Source organism: Colletes latitarsis, chromosome 5 (genome assembly GCF_051014445.1).
Source record: "Colletes latitarsis isolate SP2378_abdomen chromosome 5, iyColLati1, whole genome shotgun sequence".
NCBI classification, from domain to species: domain Eukaryota; kingdom Metazoa; phylum Arthropoda; class Insecta; order Hymenoptera; family Colletidae; genus Colletes; species Colletes latitarsis.
This window is the reverse complement of record NC_135138.1, coordinates 38,884,468-38,902,673: the sequence shown is the minus strand read 5'-3', so window position 1 is coordinate 38,902,673 and position 18,206 is coordinate 38,884,468. Positions and strand designations below refer to the sequence as shown.

The 18,206-nt window shown below is 38.8% G+C and overlaps 1 protein-coding gene across 11 annotated transcripts in view; it reads left to right on the top strand.

Annotated features, from left to right (window-relative positions):
• The window catches only part of Sif (guanine nucleotide exchange factor still life), a 28,337-nt gene extending 10,220 nt beyond the window's left edge, over positions 1-18,117 (top strand). For 5 of the 11 annotated variants that reach the window (XM_076765813.1, XM_076765812.1, XM_076765811.1 and 2 more), the window contains 18 exons: positions 4,571-4,716; positions 4,784-5,051; positions 5,183-5,326; positions 5,405-5,587; positions 5,988-6,242; positions 6,472-6,642; positions 6,724-6,910; positions 7,630-7,896; positions 8,088-8,368; positions 8,454-8,648; positions 8,735-8,843; positions 8,934-9,113; positions 9,253-9,371; positions 9,453-9,629; positions 9,718-9,905; positions 10,242-10,648; positions 10,841-11,062; positions 11,316-18,117. In XM_076765813.1, the coding sequence (XP_076621928.1) occupies positions 4,571-4,716; positions 4,784-5,051; positions 5,183-5,326; positions 5,405-5,587; positions 5,988-6,242; positions 6,472-6,642; positions 6,724-6,910; positions 7,630-7,896; positions 8,088-8,368; positions 8,454-8,648; positions 8,735-8,843; positions 8,934-9,113; positions 9,253-9,371; positions 9,453-9,629; positions 9,718-9,905; positions 10,242-10,648; positions 10,841-11,062; positions 11,316-11,494 (3,678 nt within the window). In that variant the 3' untranslated portion in view covers positions 11,495-18,117. Of the gene's footprint in view, positions 1-823; positions 3,731-4,570; positions 4,717-4,783; positions 5,052-5,182; positions 5,327-5,404; positions 5,588-5,987; positions 6,243-6,471; positions 6,643-6,723; positions 6,911-7,629; positions 7,897-8,087; positions 8,369-8,453; positions 8,649-8,734; positions 8,844-8,933; positions 9,114-9,252; positions 9,372-9,452; positions 9,630-9,717; positions 9,906-10,241; positions 10,649-10,840; positions 11,063-11,315 lie in introns of those variants that run through there. The other 6 variants (XM_076765814.1, XM_076765815.1, XM_076765821.1 and 3 more) reach the window with 6 other exon arrangements.
• The last annotated feature ends 89 nt before the right edge of the window (positions 18,118-18,206 follow it).

Below are 18,206 nucleotides of genomic sequence, written 5' to 3'. Positions count from 1 at the left end.
TGCCACGTACGATACGTTACTCATGATTCAATGGGTGGTTAAAGAAATATTGGAATAGTTGAGTTTGAATAATATTACCTACAATAATATTATCCACCTATGGTAATAATGGCTTCTATAATACGCCATCCGTTTAATATTTTTTATCGTCTATTAATAGTATTGTATTACCGTTTGTAAATAATGGAACGATGTGTATAGCAATGCGGTGGAAATATTCAAAAGATTTTCAGGAGGAGATTTTAATTATCGTTATTTTCTAATCGTGTTAGTATATCGCATAACAGGCGCTAAATAAATAGTTGACAAAAAATGTATACATTCAAGTGTATAATTAATAAGTATTGGGGAAGATAGCAAAGAACAAGAATAGATTAGCGTATCGTTTCCGGTATCGGTGGTGTCGCGTCACGATTGGTACTATTCCCTACCTCGATAAAAAATGTAGCACCTTGTTGGTAGCTCGGTGCTTTTGAAACCTTTCCTTCATTCCGCTAAAAGTTGTACCACTACCACTACCACTACCACTACTACTACCACCTACCACCACCTCCACCCCCACCTCCACCACCCCCACCACCATCACCACCACCACCACCATCATCACCGCCGCCGTCGTCAGCATCGTCTATCCCCACTGTCCTCTTGCCCCTTGTATGCCTTCGCCCATTTTGCCATTCCAACCCCAGTTTCCGCGGCCCCTTCGCCTAACCCCTCGCCCACCTTTCGTTTCCCTACTACCAACTATTGCTGCCTCGTCCCCCTTTCGCTCTCCACAAGGACCGAGGTATTGATTCCCCTCGCGGTAGCAACTCTCCTCTTCCCTGTTCTCCAGCGCAGCAGTCGGGAGCAACGCACGTTCGTGACTGCGGATACCACTAATTTGCCACTCGTTCCGCGGAAAGTCGAGAAAGAACTCGATAAAATTCGATCGAGCTCCGCGAATAATCCAAGAAATCAGGGTCGATTTCTCCGATTAGGAATGTGGTAATTTTGCTTGCTTCCAAACTATTCACGGGTCCTTGAGGAGCCAGAAGACCGACGTTGCATCGTCTGGAGCTTATCTAGCACACGATGGATGGTGATAATCAGTGAAACTGTTGAGATTTGAGAGCGCACCAACTACAAAGTCCGAGCGCCGTATGTTGAGAAAATACGGCCCGGTTATTCGTGATACATCACCTCTATATACGTATACGTATATCATAGATGAAGGATAATCGGGGAAATTTTTATCAGAGATCTAGACAAACTACTACTACAAATTGCTACTCGATGCTAGTAGTTTCGAATCGTCGCGTCGCATAGAAAGTATCGAAAGAAGGAATAATACATATTTTCATTGAAATACCGTACAGGATTCATTCTGCGGTCACACAATATTTCCATTTCCAGTTGTTTGGCACGTGCGGGCTCACGTGGTGTTATCGAACAGCGACTATGTACCAACAAGTCTTTTAGCTAGATTCAGATATATTTGTGCGTATGTATATAGGAAGTAAATTAGGTACCTGGTATCTCTACTATTTTCATCCATCGTACTTAATTGCGCATGCCAACGATATTCCACTAGTCGGATTTGACATTAGAAAAATAATAATAATAACCGATGAATCGAGTATAGATTCATTTCTACGAAATGCTTAAGATAAATATGTAGTTTATTTCAAGTACAAAGGTAGAAATAGTAAGAAAAAGAAAGAGAAAAAGAAAAAGGAAAAGGAGAAGAAGAAGAAGAAGAAGAAGAAGAGGAAGAGGAAAAAGAAGAAGAAGAAAGTTACCTAAATAAAAGAAAAGACGTAGAGGAATGAAAACTATATATATATATACATATGTATATATGGTTAATTAAAAAAAAAGATAAAGAAAGTGATATAAAAAGAAATGTAACATATTTTTATACGGAGAGTTCGTTTCTACACATGTATTACAAAAATATTCTATATATTTACTTTTAACCGCAGAATAGAAAGTTTGCTGTTTGCGAACAGATGCAAGTAGTACGATACGTATACCAGATTTTTAGGAGAATTTTCGAAACGATTGTTTCCACTGGTCGACCAACTTGGAAAAATTGCTAAAGCTTGTCGAAAATACCGATAAATTATTATTATGGAAGAGGAAGATCTAAATCGAGAGAGGAATCTTTTTTTTGTAAAAATTTGAAAAATTCTGGCCGATAAATAAAATCGGCCGATCAAACGCGTTCGGATCAACATGAGTTCAAGGGCTCGTTGCATTCTCCAAGTAATCGACTACGAAGGTGAAATCTTTATACTTATATTGGAAGAGGAAATTAATATATCGCGTGAGCGCAGAAGACGTTTGACATAAGTAGTGATTAAAAAGGTGTAGAAATAATTGAACATGTTTCACCTCTCGACGGTGCTATTCCATATATAATATACATTAAAACTACGTACATAGATACGCATATGCATGTGCATATGTATATGTATGCGTGAGAGGGCGTGTGTGTGCGTGTGTGTGCGCACGTGTGCAGGCGTGCGCGTGCGTGTTTATATCAGGGCCAGTGTTTGGTGCACTTGTTGGAAAGGAAACGAAATATTAGGAGGCGAATTGGAAAATGCTCGAGAGGAAAGAAGATGAAGCGTTTGTTCTCTTGTTGCCTTAACAAAAAAAAACATTGCTATTTAGCTCCGCGCAACTGATTTCTCTTTGATCCTCGAATCGTGCGTGATTCGATCGAAACAAGTCGGTGTTGTTTGTTCGTGGAATATGATGAACGCGAGTCGCCTCTGTATTTTCTACTTCACGTGCACCTTTATAATCGGTCTATGGAATTTACTCGCGGAAGAACTGGAATCGTTAGCTATGATTTTCGTCAAGCAGATCGTTCAGATTTATAATCGAGACAAAGAATTTTACGCGCCAAGAGTGTACTGGAAAGATGGCGATGGCGGCGAGAGCGCCGATGCCGAAACTGTTTGTCACCACAACCGACTTTAACTTACAATTTATCCATTCGGTTTAACACGATAGAAAGAAAGTATATTATCTGGCATGTTTTTAAACGAGGAACGAAAAGACGTTGGATAAAAATCAAACGACAAATCGTTTTAGCAAACCGTGTCGCGACCGTTCGGTACGGTATCGCCGTTGGATAAATTCATTGGTCGGTTTGTTCCGTAGATCCGTGGTGCAAGTTTTGTCAAGTGTAGCGAAAATATCGATATAAAGACGAATAATGGTAGAGCCGAAATGGGCGATCAAATGTACGAATAGCATTTTGAATTTGTTGAATCCGAGCAGTAGTTACGCAGACTTGAGGACGCTGCACAAGAAGAATTGTAAAAAATACTTTTGTCTTTGCAAGAGGCATACCATCAGCGTGATATGTATAAACGAAACAAGGAAATTGTATTGGTTCAATTGTAAGAACGTTGCTGAGAAGGTAAATGTTGGCCTCGGCGACGGTTATTACTACAAGTTACTCAGGATCGTTAACGGAGCTCTGAGCACCTGGTCTCAGCGTTATATCGACGGTCTCAACGTTACCCATAGAGAGATCATGTTCAAGATCAACAGTACCGGCAGCAACGCGAACATGAAGCTCCAAAAGGAGGGTTGCTACTGTCATTACCATCCGCACATGACAGCGGATGCGTGCAACGCCGACTTTCTCAAAAAAGTCGTAAGTTTTTGGGCTGGCGAAGGCTTTAGAGGAATACGCGACAAGCTCCGCGGTATGACGAATTATGCTAAAAAGGTAGAGACACGAATTTCCGCGTAAACATTATTTTATTTTCCTTTGCGTTTATATGTCTTACTTTTACGATATTGTTGTTCTTGGTGTTTTTCTTCTTCTTGTTAACGTTTATCTCTTTTTTTTTTCCTTTTTGTTAATCTTCCTTATCTCGAACGAAAAGCACGATCTGTCAATGTATGTGTAATATACATGTTCCAGCATCTTATACCATCCAACAAATAAATACTGTCGTGGTATATCAGTTGCTCGTGAATGGTAAAGATACATATACTATCTTTATAGAATATATGTATGTATATCTTGTACGCATTCGATTCTATTTATACATTTTCAAGGATATTCACGGTAATCACTAATCGAGTTGTTCGTCACTGGATCACACTTTCCTTTTGCACTCGCCGCGCTGCTCGTATATCTTCCTCCTCCTCGTCCTTCTCCTCTTTCTCCTCCTCCTCCTCCTCCAGCTCCGTATGATACCCCTGCAACCCCTTTGAAATCCCTCCTACTGATCTTGTTGCCCGGCGCTCCGCTCCGTTTCATCCCCCACGACCTCTCCTTCTATCTTGTCATGTATTTTTTATCTCTTAACCGTATCGTTATTAAATACGTACACGCGTTCACGCTGTTGATAGAGGATCCTCAGGATACGCAGTCGATGATAACGTATGGTTTCGTAGTGATTAACGTACACTGTTGTAGATAATCCTTAAAGTTGTCACCTGTATTCGAAAATAATTGAAACTCGTTACGCAAAACACTTTTGTCCGACCGTTCGTCCATTCCAAAGTCGGGGTAAAACTATCAACAACTGCAATGACACGTTTAATTGTACCGTTGTAGATGTCGGACGACGACAGAATGTCCCTAACTACTGCTGTAAGCGACGACGACGATGGCGAAAGCGTGATAAACTCGCCGTATCGAGGAAAAGAGACCGGCACGGCTGCAGCTTCGTTCAATTGTACGGGTGCGATTCGAAAGGCTGGGTGAGTACCGACATACTATTATCCACGCGATTACTCGATTCTATTGACCGATAATGTTCGTTTCTAGATTTCTTAGCGTGAAAAAATGGCTGTTACGGAAGAAACATCAGATCGAGCTTGCGAGGAAAAGGGGATGGAAAGGTTATTGGGTATCTTTGAAAGGGACCACGCTTCTCTTTTATCCTTGTGATTCGCAAGAAAGCAGATCCATGGAAGCGGCGCCGAAGCATCTAATCATAGTCGATGGCGCGATCATGCAACCAATTCCTGAACATCCGAAAAGGGATTATATATTTTGTCTGAGCACCGCATTCGGTGATGCTTACTTGTTCCAAGTAAGTTACGATCGCGCATTAGAAATAATTCGAAATAATAATAGAAGAAAGATGGAAATAATAGAGGAATCGAGAAACCTGTGATTGGTTTGGTAGGTACAATATATTAAGGTTTATGGTTGTCGCGTTAGGCGCCGTGTCAGGTGGAACTGGAGAATTGGGTAAACAGCATACATTCGGCTTGCGCAGCTGCGTTTGCGCGTCACCGCGGCAAAACCGGGACTCTTCACTTGTTACAGGAAGAGATATTTCGGTTAGAAAAGGCAATAGAATCGGTAAGCATATCTCTACAGAACAGCTACAGAAACGGATGCAACCACACAGAAATCCCCTCTCCAACCTGCCCTTTATAGGATCACAAATTAAAGCATATGGCTGATCTTCAGCAATCTGTCGTTTCCGACGTGGAAACGAAACAGCAAATCAACAATCAAATCGTACAGTGGGAAGAGAATCTGGAACGTCTTCACTGCGAGCAATTTCGTCTAAGGTGTTATATGGCTAGTTTACAAAGCGGCGAGTTACCTAATCCTAAAGTAAGTTATACGCACTATCTATGCCTTTCTGCCTTTGGTTAACTTTTATTATCATCGTCGCCGTTTTCTACCCTTGATATTCAAGATGTTATTGTCAATTGCGGTGTTTAGTTGGCTCTCCAAGCAGCATTCGTTCTCACGATACCTCTATACCATCGACTAAGAAAATGTATCTTTCTTTTAAACGCGCACCATTTACGAGATATACCTACATCGTCTCTATACATATACATGGGACGCGTTATATCGGAGACTTGTATCGATCACTGTAGACCATAAATAGAATCTCGTACGACTTGCTCGAGCAGCAGTTTCCGCCAGATTAGTAGGGGCAACCGATAATAATGACGATATATGATAATCGTCTCGATTAAAATCATTTTTTTCACTTTCTATCCAGAGTTTATTGACGCACGTATCACGTGCCACGAAGCAAACATTAAATAAATTAGGAGTCTTTACGGTGTCGTCGTTTCACGCTTTTATATGTGCGCGGAGCCCCTCGTTGCTGAACAACCTGCTGGCAGGTCGTGGAGCTACGAAAAGAAGGCCACCGTTGCTCTCGAGATCCAATAGCGGATCCAGCAGAAGATCCCTTCAAATTTCATCGAGAGACGATGAGAAACCTGTCAAAGTATATGTACCGGAAAATCAGGTGAGCAATTCGCAATAAACAACTCTAACAACAAGAAATAATTAATGGTGGCCGATTTACACGGTATAATAATAGTTTCACCTCTATCCTTTCTATTGAAATTTTAAATGCATACACGATTGTGCGTGCGTGCGTGCGTGCGTATACGACGCACGATGAAATTAGGTACACGTGAAAATCGACTGGAACGAAAAATGAATTACTCGTTCACGTTTGTTTCGACTTACAGCTGGTGTCTGTATTTTTACGCGACGCTATGACGGTCGAAGAATTTCTGGCAAGTGCTTGCAACCGGAAAAATCTCAATCCTATGGAACATTTCGTTCGCGTGAAAAAGCGTCGCGACATGGAAGATCACAATTATTTCGTACCACATAGGACCGACCTGATAGAAACTTATGTAAGCATTTCGCTATTACGTGTTTAATTAAAAGAAAGGCAATGAATATACATAGAGTACATTACGTTATCCATGTTTCAGTCAAATACGCACGAGGTTGTTGAAGTTTGCGCAAAAATCTTGTATCAAGTAGAATTACAAAGAAATACTCTAGAACAAATGTGGGGCTTTTCGGTGGAAGCAGAGTTAATTGAAAATTCCGATAGACAAGACGAGTTGTGTTGTTACGTTAGCAGAGTCGAGGATAAAAGCGTGGCGATGCAAAACGGTAAGAACCGCTTCGTAGACACGACTAGACAGTTGGGAACCCCAGCAGTATTAACAAATATATAAATGACAAGCAAACTTGTGTCCGGTGACAACAGTCTTGTTAAAGATAACTCGAGTAATAACCGCGTCAACTAATCAATTTATTACCGGTTTAATAATAGATACTTGCTCGTACGTGCAAGTTTTCGGGTTTACGCGACTAGCGGAAGATTTTAAGGAACCACACCAGGTTGTAAATGTGTTCGGGCCAACAGGCTTTAATAGGAAATCGTTCGAATCGAGCCAAACATCCTCTTTATACCCTTGTTTGATCTATTTTAAAAACGAAGGTTACCGAGTTCCGCATTAAATGTGGAAACACTTCGGATGACCTTAATAAATAGCATTTTTTCTCCATTTATGTACATCAGAATCTTCTGCTTCGCAACAACATTGGAAAACATTGATTATTTGCATATCCCTATATCCCTATTTCTAGACTTGGCAAACTTGTCTCTAGATTCTGCTTTGACGAAGCTTGCTCGACATACAGTATGTATACTTGTGCAAATATAATGTATGTAGAGGGTGTCTGGCCACCCTTGGGAAAAAATTTTAATGGGAAATTCTAGAGCTCGGAATAAGATAAAAATCAAGGTTACTAATTTGCTGATCGAGGCACGCGGTATATTTTCGGTAAAAAAAAAGTATCAAGCGAGGGTAATTTAAACATTTTAGGAATCATTAAAGGCGACGAAATCATGGTGATCAACGGTGCTATTGTAAGCGACCTAGATATGATGTATCTAGAAAGTGTACTGCAAGAAGAAATCGGTCTCTGTATGATGATGAGATCGTCTCGAACCGAACCACCGGATCTTACGGGTATAATGAGGGTTACCGATGATATCATCGAGAGCTTGGTTTGCCCGCCACCTCCTTCCGATCCACCGGTTATAAGCGAAGAAATGATATCCGGTCTGATTGTCCCAGCTCCTGGTTGGAGTAAGATTACTTTTACTCGTTTCTTGTTTCTTTTCTTGTTTCTTTTCCTTGGTAAATTCCATTTGTTACTCTCGAGGATCTTTCTATTTCTATACCTTAAAAGATTGATTCAATTTAAAATAATAAAATGAATGATGGTCCATCGGTTGATGGACCGACCGATAACGAGATACGTTTAAATCTGTGCATAGGCAAGGAAAGCATTGCACAGGAGTGTGCGTCAGCTTCTCACATAGAAAACGGTAAACAAACGTCACGCACGAATTCGTTCGAAATTGAAAATTTGCTAAAAACCGCCGAACAAGTGACGGGCATCTGTCGATCGCCTGGTGAAACGAGAAAATCCAGTCCTACCGGAAGCGTCGTTAGTTCTCATTCGCAAGCGTTGACGCCAAGCCGGCAGCTAAGCGACGCGGAAAAACTGAAAAAGGTCATTCTAGAATTGATCGAGACTGAACGAACTTACGTAAAGGTAAGTTAACGAGCAGCTAAAGAATACATATATCCGAGCAATACCAATACAAACGTCATTAAAACATATCGCGCAACACTTTCAGAATTTAAACAATTTGTTGGAGAATTATTTGGAGCCCCTTAAACGCGAGACTTTCCTATCTAATGCAGAGATAAATGCATTGTTTGGAAATATTCAAGAAATTGTTACCTTTCAACGACAATTTTTACAAAATCTTGACCACGCGATCGAGATGGAGGCTGATTTCAATAATTTCGATCATCCGAGTCAGTTTAAGGTATACGATATACATCCATACACAGATTGTAACAAAGTTATATGCACATGTAACTGTATCGTATAATACGTATATGGTATTTAAAGGGTGTCCTGTTTTCCATTGGAAGTGCCTTCTTGTATTACGTAAATCACTTCAAGCTGTACAGCTCGTTTTGTGCCAGTCACTCCAAGGCACAAAAGGTGTTACATCCGAGTAAGTGAAATGCTACATATTCGATTGTTTGCTCGCGACACCCTCTTTCAATCTTTTCACATCTCTGTTGTATGTATATTTATCTGGTAGACGAAGGAAATCAAGCTTTACAAGAGTTCCTGCAAGCAAGAAATCCAAGGCAGCAACACTCGTCGACTTTAGAGTCGTACTTGATAAAACCTATTCAAAGAATACTCAAGTATCCGCTGCTTCTACAGCAACTTCGTAATCTCACGGACGAACGAAGCGAAGAACACGTACACTTGATCGGTAAATTAACAATTAACAACGATTCGATAGTTTATTTTAACAAGACGAATCGTTAAACGCTACTCCTATCGATTATTTTTCTTTTATTTCTGCGTGTTTTCTTCTTTTCTTGAATGTGTTTCGATCATCGATGTTGCAGAGGCGTTGAAAGGCATGGAAAAAGTAGCAGAACACATAAATGAAATGCAAAGAATTCACGAAGAATACGGAGCTATTTTCGATCACTTGTTTAGACAACATCAAAAGTCCTGCAAGCAGGTGAGCCGAAATAATGCCAGTATTGCAAGTATTTCATGCAAGATTTGAAGGAATCGTTGAAGAAATAATGTATTTACACAGCCAATCGACTTGAGCCCAGGAGATCTTCTCTATTACGGAGGCGTCGAGTGGCTTAATATTTCGGATTTTCTTGGTAAAATAAAAAAAGGACTAGAGTTGCACGCAATGTGCTTTGTTTTCAAGTCTGCTGTCGTCTTTTTGTGCAAGGAAAGATTGAGGCAAAAGAAGAAACTAATGGTAAGCTCGCGACTCTGGTTTTATCGTATACGCATACACATCCAATCCAGTATTTCGCATTGTTCGCGTTAATGCGCATTGCTTACAGGGAGTTTCAACGAAAGCAAATTCCAGCGAGGTAGAAATAATTCGTTACCAAGTATTGATTCCCGTGACGGAAGTTCAAGTCCGGGCTAGTTCCGCCAAAGACATGGAATCTCATTTCTTATGGGAATTGATTCACTTGAGAAGTCAATTGCAAAGAAGATCGGAGAAAGTATACGTGCTGTCTAATAGGTATATTATCTGTCGGAAATGGCATTTTACTTTGAATTTTAAACACACGTTTTGCCCCAAGTTGCCGATTACCGATCTATTTGCCTGCATTAATTTCATGCTACACCGTTTCCAAGGTATATTTTAACCACTCACACACACACACACACACACACACACAAACAAACATACACACTTCCTTCACGATGGACTAAACTAATCTATCCCATTGTAACATTAACGACGATAATAGTAATTCGGTATTATTGGCTAGTTGGATAGTTGATTTAGCAGAATATATATCGAGAAGCGGGGATAGTCGCGAGCTGATACCAAATTGTCTCTTCTTACCCTCAGCACGACAGAATTTCGAAACGCGTTCCTGAGGACTATTCGTCAGATAATTCGAGAATCAGTGCGAAATATGAGTATACCGTCGACGAAACAGAATCTTAACCAAACTCCGATGACAATTTCTCCACGAATGTCGACCGGGCACGTGGACAAATTCGAAAAACAGTCAATCGGTCAAGGACAAAATGGCGGCAATAATGGAACGGCAACTGTTACCGGATCACTGTCGAAAAAGTTGGTGAAACCACAACCGTTATCGACTTCGCATAACGTAAAACGAAAATATAGTCAATCGAAACAAACGATGGAGCACGAGAGTTCCGAAGACAAGGAGATGGAAGAGCCGGGGGCGATTAATCAACAGCAAACAATCTTTCGCTCCAGAAGCAAGACCATAAGCGATACGTCTGGTAAGAACGGAGAAACAGTTTATTAAGAGTACAACGTTGCTAGCGAAGAGCAGGACAATTATCTTAGTAGTATAGTTTAGCACAAGTAATTACGTGTCGAGAAACGACGCGACCTGTGTGTGTGCGTGCGAGCATGAACGCGTGTGGGCGTGTCTATGCGCGTATAAAAGCGCATTTATTTTAAAAATATAGGAGAGGTGAAGCTCGAGATGGATTCGGGGACGAAATCCGAGGGAGAAGAAGACTCGCAAGCTTTTTTAGGTGAGAAGAAGGCGAATTTGGGCCGCACTCCGAATCATTTGACTTTGAGCACCACTTCAACCATTTCAGCAGGAAGTACGGGTAGTCAGGCAAGATTAATCCAGTCCTCTCATCAACCGGAAAACTATCAACCCATTACAGTGAAAGAGCTTGGTAAGGGATCAATTTACAGTAAAGAAGCACTCTCTCTCCTATATTTTATAATAATTCGATACCTCGAAACCTTTATTTTATTGCTCATTTATTTCATTTAAAAATAGATATTTTAACCGATGATTCCGTTTATTTTCGTCGCTTCTCGACACCCGATTAATCAAAACAATAACTATTCCCATCGAATGATAATTTCTTGTGCTAGACACGGTAAAACTGTAGGTGTACTTGATTCTACTCTATTCTATTAAAGGTTCGCCAATCTGGAAACCGCGGGAATTATCCTCGTTTGGAGAAGCCACTACGCTACCACGTAAGGGTAAGTCGGCCAGCGAGTTTGGGGATATAAGCTCATCTCACAGCGCTTCCCGAAAGTCTCTGATAGAAATCAATAATTGTGCTCAACAATCTAACTATAATAACAACATTTAAGTTAAATAGTTATTAACACTGGCTAACAAAGTATCGAGTTAAGTTTAAAGACCGTGAAGTAAATAAAGTAACTGCATATTCGATCTATTGTGGAAAGATTAACGCGCTTGCCGCCCACGCGGAATGCTTCGACACCGTTTCCCTTTTCTTTCTTTCTTTCTTTCTTTCTTTCTTTCTTTCTTTCATTCCTTCCTCCCATTTCGTCTTCCAAAATCTACGTCTCGTCAGACGTACGTACTATCATTCCTTCTCTGTACAACCAACGATTCAACTGTTTAACAGGAGAGAATTTTGAAGAAGAGAGAGAGCTCCGCTTTTAACGGAAAAATGTTTCGACGAAGAGAGAACGTTTCGATCCTTACGACTGACAATGAGAGTTTTAAAGAAGATAATTCAGGTTCTTCTATCCTTCTTTCGGCAGATTCGAATATTTTGCGTCTACTACAAAATGGATACGCGATGCAGTTGTTGCAACATCGATGAGATGCACCATCTGTTACTACTTGTACTAATAATCGTAATGATTAATCGATTGCAACTAGACACGCAACTCGATTAATAATACACAATAGATATTATTCAGCCTGCAGCGCTACAAAGGAATAATAACGCATCTTCGAATAACGGGAAAGCGTTTCAGGGCTCACGTTACATTTCCATTTCGAGAATCTATTTTTCACGTTCACTAGTTGTTGTTGCTGTTGCTGCTGTTGTTGTTGTTGTTGTACCTACTAATACATGCCATGCATAACAGATTAATTCAAATTTTACCTAGTGGTACAATCGAAATCATTCAAAGCAACGGAGCCCTTTTTCAGAGTGATCCGTGATCGTTTTAAAATAAGCGTTCTTTCGCTCGATTCGTTCGCATTCGCACGATTCAAACATTATACTTGATTGTTTTTCTTTCTGCGTGGACGGCAATGCGGTTATAGAGTAACAAACTCTGTATATAATGTAATAATTATATTATTAATACCAAAATATTATCGTCGTCGTCGTCATTATCATCATCACCATCATCACCATCATCACCATCATCACCATCGTCACCATCATCATCATCATCATCATCATCATCATCGCCATCGTTATCATTATAGTCATTGTCATTGTCATCCTCATTGTTACCATCGTCATTGTTATCCTCATCTTCGTTATCAACATTATCATCGTACTTATCATTATTGTAATTATCATTAACATTGTCGCCGGCCTTTTTATTAGTATTATTAGAATTATTTATATTACCATTGCAGTTAATATTATTACTATTTCGTTTGGCATTATGTATATTATTATCGTTACTAGCATTATTTTTATTAACTAATGTTGCTACTACTACTACTATCACACTATTACCACCACCATCACCACCACCACCACCACCACCACCACCACCACCACCACCACCACAACCACTACTACTACAACTACTACTACTACTACTACTACTACTACTACTACTACTACTACTAGTACTACTACTACTACTATTACTACTACTACTACTACTACTATTACTATTACTATTACTACTACTACTACTACTATTACTACTACTACTACTACTACTACTACCACTACTGCTATTATTCCTACTACTATTACTACAAATCAATATTACTGCTTATGTTACTGATTCTGCTACTACTGTCAATATCATTTTCATCAACGTCGTTATTATCATTATCATTCTCATCCTAATCATCTTCATCGTTAGCATTACGACATCGTTATTATTGTCAACAAATCAATCGAAACGTTATAGTATATACTATGATATACGTAAGAAAAAACGACGACGTAACGAATGAATTTAGCGATGAAAAATAAGAACGTTTAATGGAATAAGTCGTATACATATTATACATATGAAAATTAAGGGGGAAAAAAAATGCGTATTACTGTTGCCTGTACGTATGTATGTGTGTTACGCGTGTATGGGTGCGCGCGTGCGTCTGTGTGTGTATATATTTACGTAAATATAAATAAAGATAAATTAATATGTATCCGTACATGTATATGCGCATACACACGCACGCACACGTTTAATCTATGGAAAAGGACGGTTTTCCACATGTTCGATATTTCAACTATTTTTTAATATCGAGTATGTTCATCGCCATAGGAAATTTTATTTTTAACGTTAGTTAAAATATGATTAGGGATTAGGATGCTTGAAACACAACGCATAATTTTTAAGTGAGATTGATCGAGCTCATCTTTCATGGAACGAATAACAACAATTATATACATACATAATTATGTCGCATTGCCAGAGGAAATGATATAAAGTTGCGTACGTACTTAACAAAGCCATCGACAAAACATTGTTCGAGCAGCGATATAAACGTCCGTGTGGAATATCGTCGAAAACTAGATGATAATATGTTGCAGAAACTAACTATACTTGACTTGTAACGCGTTATTGATGAGTATTAAGATAAGTTCAATACGATATTAAACCATTATTGCTTGTAAATTAGAAAACAGAAAGTGTATCTATATCAATCTATCTATCTATCTATCTATCTATCTATCTATCTATCTATCTATCTATCTATCTATCTATATCTATCTATCTATCTATCTATCTATATCTATATCCATATGATATATATATATATACATATGTAGATAAATATTCGCAGCAAACAATAATGTATACGCATCAATTAAGTGAGTGCAGTACGTGCACAGTGTATACACAATGAGTGTACTGTAGATCGTTGTCCACAACACATATAATAACCGTATTATTTATTTCTATTTTTCCCTGATAACCGATTGAATAATTTTGCCACGTATCAATTTGCCTCTTACTTCCTTTATTCTTGCTTCACACAGAGAAATAATTGCATTGTGAGAAACGATAGTACAAAAATGATGGTAAAATATGTTTGAAAATGTTCCAACAACAATTTGCAATTGCTCGGTGTATACACGAGTGTCTTGAACACCGAAAACACGTATGAATATAGTTGGATGGGTGGGTGGGTGGGTGGGTGGGTGGGTGGGTGGGTGCGTGCGTGCGTGCGTGTGTGTGTGTGTGTGCGCCATATACACGTGTATACACACTTATATGTGCGATATACATAATCGAAGCATCATGTTCTTTTAATTATCGTGTTATTCAGTGTTACATAGGAATCAATGTGTCGAACAAGACAGCTAGCTCTTTTTCGATCGTTATACTTTATAAAAAAAAAGCAATTTGTTAATCGACGGGAATATTAATTGATGAAGACACGGAATAACAAAAGCTATTGCGGAACAACGCAATTTTCCTTCTTTCTTGTCGCGTACACACGTGCGCACTTGTGCACGCGCGCCTATTCTTGCAATCAAGCTTGGTTTCATGCTCTCGTTGCACACATTTGTCTCGATCGACGCACTTTACGCTAATTATTTTATTTTATTTCTAAACAGAAATAAAGGAAAAAAATAATTGTGTTACTTATTGATACATTAATAAGTAGACATACTAAATTATATTTAATTGTAATACGAATAGAACGAAATAATATCGATGGTATAACTATAGCGACAGTATAGCATACGACTGTTGAAAAAGACAGAGGTTCGTTACATAGTCGGTAAATAACATGTTTATTTTGTTTCATCGAGAATCATGTTTGTCTAGGTAAAGTTAACGACACGTTTTCTTGACACGTTGTGCGAGCGTTTCACGTTTCAGCAAATATATACATACGTATGTTGTTTGATCGGCAGTTAAAAATTAAGATTATTGCGTTTAATCAGCGACGTTGATTAATAATAGATAATTCTTGTATAAACGGTTTGACGTTTCACAAGGGTGAATTGAATTTGACAAGGTTCAAAAATTTGGAAATAGCTGCACGATACGATAAAAGAATTTTACCTTATATGTGCATACATACATACATACATACATACATACATACATACATACATAGATAGATACATACGCTTGCATTGTGCTCTCCTGTTCGTTCGACATGGAATACTATCGATGAGACGAGACCGCGATGGCACTGAACAACGTGTCGGAGCAACGGAAAACTTTGCCACGGTCCACCTAATCCCCTCCAGAGGAGCCAAGAACCGAAACAGTGGAGGGAATTTGGTGGAGCCTGTAAACGATTCCTTTTGCCCGTTGCAAATGTGTCTCGTTTAGCTTATGGATAGTCTGTATGTAACTATATCTCGTCTCCCAATAGTACGTGCGCACATACAGCACAAGCACACCCTTGCATTACAAGCGCACGAATGCACGTGTGCGCATATAAACAAAGTATGTATTTAATAGGGTATTGGTTAATATTTCAGAGCGAAGAAAATTAAATACCTATTTACTAATAACTATAGACGTCACATGTGCAGATTTGAAACTTTACGGAGGACCTTCTGTTGCTCGTATTATTACATTGTCCACTATATATATAAAAATTTTATTGTATAAATTTTGTCGAGATGTGCCTCCGAGCGAGAGTCCATGCTTTTTTTTCTCGACCCGCATAACGTGTATGTGTCACAGTGAAACTAATTCGCGGTTGATTAATTCGTTTCGATATGCCAAGTCTGATACGCTAGTGTATTTTCTCGTAGTTGATGCACCGTCGAATCTACACTTATCATCGTTTGCGTTTCAATTAAACATAGTGTATATCTACACGCATTGAAAAATCTTTCATGTTTCGTATTATGCTCGTTCGCGTATCTATTACTCCAGGACTCGTGACAATCAATGCTAACATTCGAATAGCATTTTTTCATGAAAAGGACTACGATAGTCACAAGAACGGAAACCGTAATAATAACATTAACTATAATAATACTAACAACGACAACGGCAATGATAACAATAATAAAGATAGTAATACAATTAAATTCAAAGACATAGTATTACCGAGAGAGACAGAGAGCGAGAGCGAGAGCGAGCGAGCGAGAGAGAGAGAGAGAGAGAGAGAGAGAGAGAGATTATAAAATAGAAATGAAATCTGGATAAAGATCCGACAGAAAGTTATATTGGATAATTTTCTTTGCGGTAACATTGAAATGTAATAATCATCGTTGCAGTTAAATTCCTTTCGGTGATACGTTACTTTTCAATAATCGATTATAATAGACGCGTATACAGTGTGTCAGGTTTATCTAAAAAAAAATTGTGAACGGTATAAAGAATGTTTGAAAATGTATTAAAAGAAAATTGTAGGGTATAAAGGGTAAATATTGTGGTGGCATGTCCTTAACCCTTTGAAATGCTCCATGAAATTCACGTATATTCATAATTTAGAAAAATGTTGGGAATCAGGTAAATGCGGCTCTTGACCCCTCGGCCTTCCTTTAGATATATCTATGTATATGCCTGCCGTCCGTCTTTTCTTTTTCCAAATTGTCAAGCACAATCGTTGCAATTGTTGCAGAAACTGGGCGTATTATAAACCCTTTTGGTTCGCGTGCAAACTTTGCGGGGCATTTCAGGATGGTCTCAAAGCCAAGTACCTATCGATATAATACACATGTGCCCCTTTATACCTTCTAACTTTCCTCTAAACATTTTTTTATACCGTTCACAGTTTTTTAAATAAACTGGACACATTCTATATACGTATGCTGCATGTATGTACATAGTCACAGTTTATGAGAAATATCGAAACGCTCGGTACTTGTTTCTTCAGACTCGAAAGTGTTTCTAATCAGCAACCATGAACGTTGAAAGTGTATTAGGAAAACCGACAAGTTCCTAAAAAATTTGGTCAAAATAGAAAATAGAGGTCGAGACACTCTAGCTCCGAGGCGTATCTCTTAATAGTTGGCCTAGTATCAAGTTTCATATTTTTGTCCTGGTCGCAGAGGATCGTCGACAGATGTATCATCTATTATACGATTATTGGACATTCTCCACAAATTTTATTAATATAAACTTTATCGCTATCGTTGAACGTAACATACTATTATAATGACGATAAAATTCAGTATGATTACGGACACCGTACATGTACACGTATGTATGTATATCTTGAGAAAGGGAAGCGGTGAATGATACACGTATGTAGAATGAAAAGGACAAGACCATGGAAGAGATGGAGAGAGGGACAGAGGATGGTTGTGTGTGTGTGTGTGTGTGTGTTTTATGCGTGCGAGCGTGCGTGGGTGCGTGCAAAGAGAAATGATAAAAAGAAAAAGGTCGAGTGAGAAAGAAATAAACCTTTTAGTGTCCCGTGAACACAAAGATTTTAGATGGTTGATAGAATTATATTATAGATTATAAGGGAAATAGTAGATGGGGTATGAAGCAGGGTGGGCAGATATGGGGTCACGTTATTATAACGAAACAAAAATAGGATAAAGTAACAATGTAACACGTCTTTCCACATTGTTTATTTTTCTTCGTTGACGTTTGCAACCGTGTACGGTGAACCAGGAATGAAAATAATTTTCCATGTACGAATACAAACGCAATGTAAACTGCGTATCGTTTGTTTTTTCATCTATTGTATAATTACAAATTAGTAACCAACATTATAATTGCATTCATTCCTGTATTTATTGTTATTGTTCTTCGGTTACGTGGAAACGTTTAAAAGTGATCCATTTGTACAATCATTGAGTCATTAAAATATGATTATCCAGTATGATAATTGTTTTTAATTTATACCTCTGTATCGACGAGAGAGAGAATGGAGGAGTAATTATAATTAAGTGCACAGTGAGTAAATGAAGC